Genomic DNA, 12,969 nt, shown 5'->3' on the forward strand with positions numbered 1-12,969 from the left:
CATACCAAATTCGGTTTACTAGTTTAACCGAAAACGTAACAGACAGACAGACAGTTATTATATTAGTTATAGAACTAAATTGCTAATATTTGCCTTGATTTTTCAGGGCCAAACTAGTTCATAGATTTAAAAAAATGTTGTTACATTATAATTTCAAAGGTTGACATTTCATCTGTAACATAAATTTATTAAATGTTCATAATGGAAAATTATCAGGAAATTGCCATATTTTTTTTTTAATTATTCATACAAAACGCTATAACGTCATTGAGCTAAAAAAACATCTAGGATGACATTATTTTTTTTTTTTTTATGAATCCCTTTCGGTTGATATTTATTCCAATAAAAAGGTTTTAACAGTAACGTCGTAATTCTTTTCAGTGCTTCCTACATTTTATTTCCGCTACATTCCCTTCTGTCGTATGTCATTGCTTAATCAAACATACATCATATCTTTTCATATCTGTTTTTTTTTTTTTTAAATCTTTCGCAATCTCTCCTTCGAAAGGTCTGTGGATAATATGTGATTGAACTTCGTACGATTGAACTATTCTTTTTCTATCCAAGACACATTATATTATGTTAAATTGTACACAGTATTTAATGGCTCGTTTTGTATAATTTTGATCTAAACTATAAGCTCATTATATTTATTACCTTCACTATTTATTCCAATTAGAAATATACTAACAATATTTGAAAGGTTTTCTTTCTGATTATTATAAAATAAGTCATGTTAGAGCGGGATAAAAAAGGCTTATAAGTCATCAAACTATAGACAAGTTTTTTTCAATTATTATAAACATAAAAGTGTTAATAAAGTGTAATTTACCATCCGTGGCTCTCGATATTACATAATATATAAGAAGAGAAAAAACCATACAATTATGAAAATTCCTCACTGGCTTTGTCTGTTATGCAATTATGCAAAAAAAATATATGAAAAATCGCTTCGACGCCGCTATGTTTATATGAATTATTTTTAAATGTTTAATATAACATTCATATGATTGGACGAAGCAATTTAACAAGAAATTATTAAACATCGATAATGGTTGACGTGACGCAATTGGAGCAACTTACACATTGTGTCATTTCAGACACAACCGTTTAAGACGATACCAAGTCACGACCATACGAAGAATATTTGTCAAAATATATTTCGCTAGCTAATTTAAATTAACGAAGAATATTTCTAAACCCAATTGAAGTATAGAAGTTAAGAAAGATGAAGCTCTCTCTCGGCGAATTCGGACTGAAGCATTGCGATCTACCGACAATGTTCTCCAACGTCGCATGTTTCCTACGCCTCGTCACCATCAACATCCATAAGAACGGCAATAAACGTAAGTCGTGATTTATTTTCCAATCATGTCCAAATATGTTTTAAACACTCAATACAAAAACCTTAAAAATGGAAAATTTAAAATATCGCAATAACTGGTAGTCAAATAATGTTATAATGTCTTCCAAAAAACCGTTGCTAGAAGAAGATAAATTCATAAAAGACGTAATTTGTATGTATATGTCAGAATTAAAACCCATAGTTAGAAAACATTTAACTAATTAAAACTAGTTTAGACTTTGTTAAAACTAGCGTGATAACCGAGCAATTTTATAAAGAGGTATTTCAAATTGTCAATAAATGAAAAAATTAAATCATTCAATCTTACGACAAAAGAATGTTAGAATGATGTGTGGATTTGAAGAACACAATTACCTAGAAAAAAAACTAGAAGTGTCTTGGGACGAGCGGTTTGATCGAAGATGCTTTCGATATATATCATGTATTAAATAACAGATACAATAGAATTCATTGACAACGTTTAAGAATAATAAAATAACAAATTGTTATTAAAAAATAATAAAGTAATCGACTGAGAAAGTGAAAAAGGGGAAAAGGTCGCCATAATACTTTTTCTTTACGTGACGATTTCTTGCAGTTCACTGTACTGTACTGTACGTGCAGTACTGTTAACCGCGTAATGCCAAAGATTTTGACAAATAAGAATCTACGAAGAATTAGAAATAAGTTTATATTTAGAAGAAATTATCTATATTATTCATGATTTGTCTATTTTATCATGAATTGATACAAAAGCTTTTGTTTACCAAATAACAGCAGCTACAGATTTTTCTATTGCTCATAACTACAAAAAAATCGGTGATAGTATCATTTTATCAATTTCTGGTGTTGACAGAGCTCAGATAGATAGATAGGATGAATAGGGTTTTCAATTGTTAAGTTTTGTTAAGTTTTAAGGGTTTTCAATTGGAAGGAAATATGAGACGTTAGATAAATTGTTTTGCAGGTATACTAATTTATTACAAATAATATTTAATTCATCATAACCCCTTAAAAATATATTCTAGATTTTCCAAAAACAGTTTCAACTAGTAAAAACGTGTTCTAACTAAATACGGGTTTTTACTGTGACATATATATTTAATACAGTCTCAATACAGTTCCCATTACAAACTCTTTATATTAAGATGTTATGTTAATAAAACATAAGGCACAGTTTTAAATACGGATTATAACGTAAAAACATTCAAATTTCTGCTATTCGTTCTCAAAAATAAATTAAAAAAAAGATCCAGAAAGTTTAGGTAAACAGCTGATTTTGTGATTTGAACTGACATTGAAGCTTTTTCTTTTGTTACTAATACAAAAGAAAACTTTATATGACTTGCAGCCTTATATGTTTCTTATACATTTTTGTAACAGATAAACAATGTTTTGAGATAAACAATTCTAAAATAATTTAAACCTTAAGAACGACTTTCTCCCAACAACCTTTCAAACTAAAATATTATTGTTCAAGGTATATCATTCGTGAGCTACGTAGTCGTGACTATAACTGCGGTCTGCTATATCTACATAAACATTTTCTCCATGTTCTGGTTCGTATTCATCCGCTGCAGACAGACGGGTGACTTCACTGCGGCATCTGTGGTCTTCTCGCTCGGAACTGTCGGCGAAACTTGTATCACAAAGTTTATATTCATGACAATTTACAAGTAATACTAATAGTATATAAAATATTCTATTTTAATAACTCAGCGATCTAGTTTCAGTTTGGTCGAATTTGGATCGGAATAGAAGCGAAAACGCATTTCAACCTCAATTAAATTAAGATTTTGCTCAAACTACCACACCACAAAAATATTCTAAATATGGTATCATTCCTTGACTAAATAAGGAGACACATTCGATCTTTGGCAATACTTTTGGTGATCGGTTGGTTCAGACACCATATGAATAGTTATTGATACATATACTAAATTCCGATAGCATTTATGCGCCTCGAAAGCCATCCATTAATTAGATCAGAAGAAATTCATGATATTTCGAGCCTCCGTCCTTATCAGACAGTCGTGTAACATTAATATGACATAATATGTTATCGAAATTTAAATTTAAATGAACATTAATATTTCTATTTAAAATATTTATTCTATCTTTTCATCCAAAGCTTGTTGCTTTTGTCAAAACATTTAAGTTTTTTATGTTATAATATATAAACTACTCATTTTATAATACATAGCTTTCTTTAAATTTTAACTGAGGCATTTCGGCATTTGTCTTGACATATAAACTTGCTTATTTTATGCATAAATACATAATATTTTATTATTTTATCAAAAGCGTGCAAGACATTGTACAAAGATATCTGGAATGCGACAAAAAAGTTATACCAGGAAGTCGTTTACATGATAATCTGCAAAAGAGTCTACTTAAGATTAAAAAAAGAGTTATGTTAACATGGTCCTTCTTCGTAACACTTGCCATAGCGTACGCAGCGCTACCTTTACTTTTACCGGGAAGACATTTTCCAGAGGACTTGTTTGTTGTTTATGGTAAGACATTGAACAATCTGTACTTTTTTTTTCAGATAGAACACTTGTGTGAATTTATTTGGAAATGTTAATTTTTCTTTACGCCATTATGTGCAGTATTGCGCTAATGATGACCAATAGTAATATATACAAAGTGTATCCAGTTTTGTAAACGATTGGATACTATATCATACAATCGCCCCTGAATATATTGTTGGCATTCAAAATGTCCAGATTCAAAGAATTGATATTTAGCGGTTGAATAACTGATGGGTCGTCGTCTTTATGCAAAACCATTTCGGTTAGGCGGAAGAGCTTCGAGCAAACCTAACCGTCCAAATTCAAAATATTCGGTCGTTGCCTTTGAGCAAATCTATCTGGGGCTAGGTTCGGTCAAAGCTTCCGCTTGTAAAGTTCTCTTGTGATATAAGCTTTTCAATTGAACATAACATTTATACAATATCTAATTTTATAATTTTATACTTATAAAGAAATAAGTTTATAAATGGCAACATTTTTTAACAGGACTGGAACCTATGACTGAAACTCCTAACTACGAAATAGCACTGACCTCAGAGTTATTAATAATCTTGGTGTGTAATTATACCTTAGCAGATGTTAGTGCATTTATTATCATAGTAATCGGATATATCGAAGCTCAAATGATTGCCCTCAGTGGCGAAATGCTGAACGTTTGGGATGATGCTGAAAAACATTATAATAATACTAACCAATCAATATTGATGGTTTCCAAGACACAAAAAGATTATTTGAGAACAAAAATTATTAATGAACACGTAGCGGATCAACTAAAACAAATTATAACTTTTCATACAACTAATATAAATCTTCTAAATGACTTCGAGAGTATATTCAGAGTCACCATGGCCGTTGAATTTGGATTTATCATTATTGGTATAGTTGCAGTACTACTGGGGCGTATAGAAAATACTTTTATGGAACTGCCTTACACGTTTATTCAACTGTTCGTCAGTTGTTTAATAGGTCAAAAAATGATCAACGCCAGTAACGTTTTCGAGAATGCTGTATACAGTTGCAAATGGGAGAATTTCGATAACTCGAATATGAAAATTGTTTTAGTTATACTACAAAATGCACAAAAACCGTTGAAACTCACTGCTGGAGGATTAACCACGCTAGACTTCGTCTGTCTAATGTCTGTAGTCAAATCCACGTTCTCATTTTATACGACACTGAAATCGACTATTGACTGAATGCAATCTCAAATCTGGAAAAGTATTAAATGAAAAATAAATATAGAAAAACATATCGCAGCTAATTTCATTTTTAAAACTAATATCTGGTATTACAAAAACAGCACGCAAAAGTTTAGGATCAGAAAACAGCAGAGAGGTTATGGAAGGAAAATGTTGTGATTTGCGAAAACAAGCAGCGAAATGGACTCATGTCAACGCGATGAAGATGACAAAAAACAAAAGTGATCGTCCTACAATTCGTCGCATCCCTGTTTTAGCCAATAAAATTTTAAATATTAAAATTAAATAAAGTTCGTATATTAGAAAGAACTAAAACGGATAGTGTAAATTTGGATTTTTGCATTAAATGTAACTGCACGATTAAATATGAAATAAAATTTTGTGTTCCATGCGTTTAATGGATATTTAATAATATAAATAGAAAATTATAACTACAAAACCATTAATTATCTACTTGTGATAGTCTATTTGAATAAAAAAATTTTTTTGTCATAATTTGAAAACCAATTAATTTCAAATATGTCATGAAAGAAAACTCATCAGTTTATTTTATTTCCTTATCATAAACATAATACGTAAAATGATATAAAAATCAAAAATCAAAATCAAAATATACTTTAATCAAGTAGGCTTTTGATTTGAAACTATATTAAATGAATCTTCTACCGATTCGGAATGTAGATTCTACCGAGAAGAACCGGCAAGAAACTCAGTAGTTACTCTTTTTAACATTTAAAATACAAAGTTTGGTTAGCCAAATACAATTAGATATGTATATAATATATCCACGAATATAGCCTGGAAGTCAACAAGTATTAGCTCCATGCCTTTCTATCATCTATATAACATAAATAGCTGTGCCCGCGACTTCGTGCGCGTTTGAATTTAATAAAAAAGTGTGACTTTATTATTATTTTACATATAATTCTAAAATAAAAGTAGCCTAAGTTACTCTTTATTACATCAGCTATCGGCCAGTGAAAGTCCCGTCAAAATCGGTACAGCCATTCCAGAGATTAGCCCGAACAAACAGACAGACAGAGAGACAGACAAAAATTGTAAAAAATATTATTTAGGTATATTTACCATGTATACATACGTATGCATTTAATAAAACGCGGTTATTTTAATATTACAAACAGACACTCCAATTTTATTATATGTATAGATATAGTAACGTACTTTACCACTAACTGATAAGGCTATGCTCAAGGAGAGTGGCAAACATTCACTACATATTTACAGTGCACAAATATGCACTCACACACAAATACAAACACTGTTTTCTTCCTTTGATTTGGTTGGCAAGTCCAAAACGATCAGAGAGAGTTCAGGCGCAAGACCAGCCGCTTCAACATACTTTCCTTTCAACTTTAAGATTTTGGTCTGTTATCGAACGACCTCTTGTTAAACGAATATTTTATTGTGTAGTAGTATTGTAACAGGCGCCTGATGTTCAGTGGTCACCACCGCCCATAGACATTGGTGCTGTAAGATATATTAACCATCCCTTACTTCGCTACTGCGCCACCAACCTTGGGAACTAAGATGTTATGTCCCTTTTGCCTGTAATTACACTGGCTCACTCACTCTTCAAAAAGGAACACAACAAAACCAAGTATGGCTGCTTGGCGACAGAATATCTCATGAGTGGGTGGTACCTAACCTTCCACCAAGAAAACTAAGTGTGAAGTACTTTTATTTTAAATTTGTTTTGGTATGATATTTTTAAAAATCTTGCTAAGAGGTCGAGCCCTTTTTATTATTTTTTATTTTTTTTCGTTTGTAACAACGTTCAAAAGTTTAAGTCAATTTAAAAACACACAGACAGTTATTTATTTTACGAACAAGATTAATGATACCTTTCGTACTATTTGTACGTAAATTGGTGAAGACTTAGTTTGAATGCAATTTTTATCAGGTCATCAGAAAGCTGTCCGATGAAAAACTACCAACAATAAGTACTTTTAAATTAAAAAAAAAAAACTATAATTTACATTAATATTTTTTTTTATATTAGTTCTACTTAAATCTTATCTTACTAATATTATATATGTGATAATTAGTGTGCATGGTATGAATGTATGTATGTATGCTTGTTACCCAATCTATATATGTAAAGCCGCCTCAACAGATCTAAATGAAATTTGACACAAAAATTGAAGATTATAGTCATTAATAGGAATAAAATTAAAATAATATATTATACGATGATTCATGTCTAAGCCAAATAAATAACTATTTTCTATAAAGGGGTAACATAAACATACAGGTTCTTAGAACATAAAGGTTCTTATACTGCGGGCGTACCTCAAGGGTTAATCTTAAGTTCTCTTCTATTATAAAAACATATTGACGCACACAGTAAAAGAGAGGCTGAATTTGCGCCTTGTATAGTTTTAGGCGATGGGCCGATGTGAAGTACTGTCTTGCCTTCTTGAACACACTAAGCTTTTTTAATGCAAATTTGGCCCATAAAGTAGTGAAGTATGATAAAACCTATTACGACCTATACACTACTTAAAATATTAATAATGTCTTTCATCCTGAAGCTATAGGCTTTCTTTGTCGTTGACGTCAAAAACTACTTAACTTATAGTGAATATATGGTGTTACTATAAAGTAAACTTCAGCGAACATCTACTGATGTTTAGTAAATAAGAAAAACTGAAATCAAAAAGGCACGAGCAACTGTGCGCCCGTGGATGTATTGTACTTTAAAAATGCATGATATTAAAGTTTTAAAAAAAAAACAAAAAAAATATATCATGTGACTAAAACCACGGTCAAACGTTAGTTGAATTTAATAAAGATATTACTAGAAAACAAACATGGCGGTGACCATAGACAATTAATTATCTTTTCTGCATACGTACATAGTTCGTTACATTATTAAAGGCGTCATATAATTTTATTGCCTATTAGAACTATACTAACAAACTCCACTTGCTTTGTTTTCATAAATATTAAAAAATAACAAGCAAATATTAAAAGAAAGTAACTCTGTATATCTGTCTGTCTGTCACGCCTTAACGACTAAGCGACTTAACCAAATTTGATGAAGTTATCTATGGAGCAAGCTTTAATCCCAAAGATGGGCATAGACGACATACCGCCCCGCATTAAAACTAGTTATTAATATGATAAAGTATCTTAATGGATGAAAAGAAAAACAGATACATTAATATCTCTAAATTTAAGCAAATTAAGAAAATGCCTTATAAACAGTAAATACTGCATCTGTCTATATAAACTGACCGATTTCCAATATTCAATATAATATGATATCACCTGAATTAATTTTCTCGTTATTAAAATAAGTGACAATGGATAAAGTAATTAAATAAGAATTGATTAAATATAAACGTCAAAGTGACCCCAATCTAGCAAGTAACAAACGAATTCATTGTCATTTAAAATCCAACCTTTTGAGACACCACCAACTGAAGAACATTTATTGTGCAACGGTATTTACTATTCATTTTAGTGGTATTATAGGAAACTTTTTTTTTATTAAGTTCAATATTTAAAGACCAAAGATAGAAGATCAAAGAAGATAATATAAATATTATTAAAACGTTTTAATCATATCAGCCACTTTTCTTCAATTCAATTTCAATTCTACATAATATTGAATGTCATCTCATATCAGGTTTAAAAATATTTTAATAGATTATTTCATTTGAAAAAAGCATCTTTGTTTCCTTTTTCCTTCTTATTAATATATAGTTGTATATTATATAAGTTTCAAGACCTTTCAATAAAACGGTTAGTGACATTTAAGAGTCCAAAATATAACAAGTTTCGATGGCTAGTATTCCTTGCAATATTGAAAGACACCAAGAGATAAGATGTTAAAAGAGACTTAAAAGTCGCAAAAAAACGTAGCAGAGGTAGAATACGACAAATTTATTGAGTTATGTGAGCATTAGGCTTCAAATTCTTCTAAGGTAAACACGTAGCTACAGAATGTTAGTCAAATGAACAACAAATCAATTAGATAAATATTTATTAGTACTAAAAATTAAATACTATTAAAAAATTTTGCTCACATCGAAATAACAATTACATATGTTATGTATGTATGTAAACAAACCAAGTGTAAAATTGTGGAATTAGTATTAGTATAAATACCCGATTTTCGTATTAAAATTATTGAAAAAAAGCTTTAATAAAAATCCCACCGTAGCAAAAAACATGTTAAAGACATTTATGTTATGTTAGAGCTCGTTAAATATTTATCAATTAATGATGAATATTTCTTAATTCATTTGAAGAAAAAGGACTTAATGAATGATGAAGCTCTCCCTCGGTAAATTTGGACTGAATCATTGCGACTTGCCGACGTTGTTCTCCAATGTCGCATTTTTCTTACGCTTCATAACCATCAACATCGATAGACACTATAAAAAACGTAAGTCACAATTCATTATAATTAACAAACACCAATAATATCGTAAGTATTTTATAAATATTATACCGAATACTTTTAAAATACTTGTGATTTGAGCCGAGATGGCCCAGTGGTTAGAACGCGTGCATCTTAACCGATGATTTCGGGTTCAAACCCAGGCACCACTGAATTTTCATGTGCTTAATTTGTGTTTACAATTCATCTCGTGCTCGGCGGTGAAGGAAAACATCGTGAGGAAACCTGCATGTGTCTAATTTCAACGAAATTCTGCCACATGTGTATTCCGCCAACCCGCATTGGAGCAGCGTGGTGGAATATGCTCCAAACCTTCCCCTCAAAGGGAGAGGAGGCCTTTAGCCCAGCAGTGGGAAATTTACAGGCTGCTAATGATGATAATGATGATGTACTAAGCTTCCAATACTCAAGTATGAGAAACAAAAAGTTCACAAAAAAAGTGATAATTTTGCTTAAAGAGTGATCTCTTTTATAAAATTAAATAAAGAACATTGAATATTAAACATAAACGGTAATACTACCAAAATAATATTAAACCAGCTCATACAAATTAAATAATGATCAATTAATTTGTTCAAAAAATTTTCATTGACGACATTAACTCGATTGAGGTCTTCGAAAAAACTTAAATAAATTGTTATTTGATAAAAGAAAACATCGTAATAAAATGTTTCATGTGTATGAATTTGACTTTTCCAATTCCTTTCAACCTAAAATATTTTTGTTCAAGGTATACCATTCGTGAACTACGTAATCGTGACCATAGCTGCGGTGTGCTATATCTACATATATGTTTTCTCCATGTTCTGGTTCGTGTTCGTCCGCTGCAGGCAGACGGGCGATTTCATAGCGGCAGCTGTGGTCTTCTCACTCGGAACTAATAGCGAGACTTACGCCACAAAGATGATATTCATGATCATTTACAAGTGATAACTTTTAATATATACTTTTATTTACCAGATTCGAATCCCTAACAAATAAACTCTTTATTACACTCAGGGGACAAAACATCATAGATGTTGTGGTTGGTGATGCATCGCCAATATTCGACAAAATACTTCTGAGGATCTTTTATCTTTTGTAACGTATGAAACGACAGCGATCACTTAAAACCAAGTTGCCTATTGGTAGTCCTTTCTAACACAAGTTTTAAAATAAATTTTAGGAAAGTGATCAAATAAAACAAACAGATTTGCCAAATACATTAAATAATTTATTACCAGAATATTATTATCATATATTACTGTTCTAGGAAAACAGTACAAGACATAGTACAAAGATATCTGGCATGTGACAAGCAAGTGGAAAAAGGAACTCGATTCCATGATAACTTGCAAAAGAGACTTATTAAAATTAAAAAAAGAACAATGGCAGTATCGGTTTTCTTAATAGTGATGGGCATATCATACTCTATACAACCTATTCTATTACCAGGGAGACATTTTGCAGAGGACTTGTATGTTGTTTATGGTGAGACTTAACACATATTGTCGCCTTAAGAGTTTCTAGTCATAATCCTCATCCTCCTGCCCTTATCCCAATTTTACTTGGGGTCTGCGCAGCTTGTCTTCTTCTTCCATACTTCAATGTCGGACGTTATATCACAAGTAACATTCTTTCTAACCATATCGTCTTTCACACAATCCATCCATCGTTTCTTCGGTCGTCCCCTACCTCTATATCCATCCACATCCATTCTCAAAACCTTTCTCACAACATGGTCCTGATTCCTCCGCATAACATGCCCATACCAAGACAGCCGGTTTCCAGATAGCTAAAGAGTTTTTAGTATTAATGTAAAATATATTTTTATTAAAATTTCTATCAACAGGCTTGGAACCAATGTTTGAATCTCCTAACTATGAAATAGCATTAATTTCGGAGACGATAACGATCATCGTGGGCACTTACACCTTAGCCGGTATCACTGCATTTATTCTAATTATAATTGGATATATCGAAGCTCAAATGCTTGCTCTTAGCGACGAAATGCTTAACCTTTGGGATGATGCTGAAAAACATTACAATAATTCAAAAAGATCAATCGCATATAACTCAACGATACAAGAAGAGGAGTTAAAATTGAAAATAATTAATGAGCACATTGCAAATCGCTTAAAACAAATTATACCTTTTCATATATCAAATATCAATCTACTGAATGAATTCGAAACACTGTTTAGAATTACCATGGCAGTGGAATTTGGGCTTATAATTATTGGTACAGTTGCAGAATTACTAGGGCGTATTGAGAACACTTTTATGGAACTACCATACACGTTGATTCAAATGTATGTCGACTGTTTTATAGGCCAAAGGTTGATCGATGCGAGTTTTGTTTTCGAAAGAGCTGTTTATGATTGCAAATGGGAGAATTTTAATAAATCAAATCTAAAGACAATTCTGTTGATACTTCAAAATGCACAGAAACCGCTAAAGCTCACTGCTGGAGGACTAACCACGCTAGACTTCGTGTCTCTAATGTCTGTAATAAAATTCACGTACTCATTTTACACGACGCTGCAATCATGTGTTGGTTAAAAACAACATATAAATATTTCTTTAATCACATTTAATGTTGCCTTTAGTTGTAAATCGCACTCAATTTTATTAATACTAGTATTTAATTTGGTTTCCTTTACATGTAAATAATAAAACGCTCAGTGAAATGATTTTATTATTCACTTTAGAACCATTTCAGGTTATGTTATTAACAAAAAATCTATCTGCATATATCTTCTCATATATGGCAAATTATTCTGTCAACTGGTAGTACGCATTATCTTTATCTTATGGTGATAGAGAAATCACCTTAAATGAAAACATGATGTTTATGTTATCATCTAGAATGATATGTTCTAGTTCTGCAATGTGTTTGAATAAATGGTCATCAACGCCGAAGGTTTTCAGGTCAGATCGCCAAATGTAAGCTATTTTATTAATGTAACTTTATCAGTTTTTTACAGGATACGAATAATTTGTATGCCCTAATGACTATCCAGTGACTGTGTGTTAGTGGGCGCGCTCAAACCTAGACCTCAACATAGCTTTCCTACAATTTTTGTAGATATTAATAATCATAATCTTCGCCAGAATAGCAACATTTCCTATCATGATAGAAAGGTCTTCATATTCCAGACAAAATACTTTAATCTTCGCCGTGATTTCCTTTACGTTATTTAATTATTATTAAGAAAATTATAAGTATAGATTTTTCAAATCCAAATCAATATTTTCAGTTTGATATTATGAAGTATTTTTTTTATATTTCATTCAAGACCAAACGAACATCCAAATATTCCTGAGACCAAATGAACAAAACTTATACGTTTTTTCATAAAGGTGACAAAGTGCGACTGTATGATGTCATTTCACATACAATGAGAATTTGTTTGTATACCACCATTAATTTTATTTACAGTTTACATAATCGATTTCTTATGAACTTTCCCTGATGACCAT

General features: G+C 31.1%; 2 protein-coding genes across 2 annotated transcripts; both read left to right on the forward strand.

Moving 5' to 3' along the window:
• Window positions 1-1,228: 1,228 nt before the first annotated feature.
• LOC113404324 (uncharacterized) lies at window positions 1,229-3,025 on the forward strand. The gene is made up of 2 exons (XM_026645191.2): window positions 1,229-1,346; window positions 2,826-3,025. The coding sequence occupies exons 1-2, from the start codon at window positions 1,229-1,231 to the stop codon at window positions 3,023-3,025; spliced, it is 318 nt and encodes a 105-aa protein (XP_026500976.2).
• A 646-nt stretch (window positions 3,026-3,671) lies between these two features.
• Window positions 3,672-12,048, forward strand: LOC113404325 (uncharacterized). Its single transcript, XM_026645192.2, has 6 exons — window positions 3,672-3,861; window positions 4,366-5,063; window positions 9,372-9,492; window positions 10,238-10,433; window positions 10,760-10,977; window positions 11,339-12,048. Exons 1-6 carry the CDS (start codon window positions 3,759-3,761, stop codon window positions 12,046-12,048), a joined length of 2,046 nt encoding a protein of 681 aa, XP_026500977.2. The 5' UTR covers window positions 3,672-3,758.
• Window positions 12,049-12,969: the final 921 nt, after the last annotated feature.

This window comes from Vanessa tameamea, chromosome 17 (assembly GCF_037043105.1).
Source record: "Vanessa tameamea isolate UH-Manoa-2023 chromosome 17, ilVanTame1 primary haplotype, whole genome shotgun sequence".
Classification (NCBI taxonomy): Eukaryota; Metazoa; Arthropoda; class Insecta; order Lepidoptera; family Nymphalidae; genus Vanessa; species Vanessa tameamea.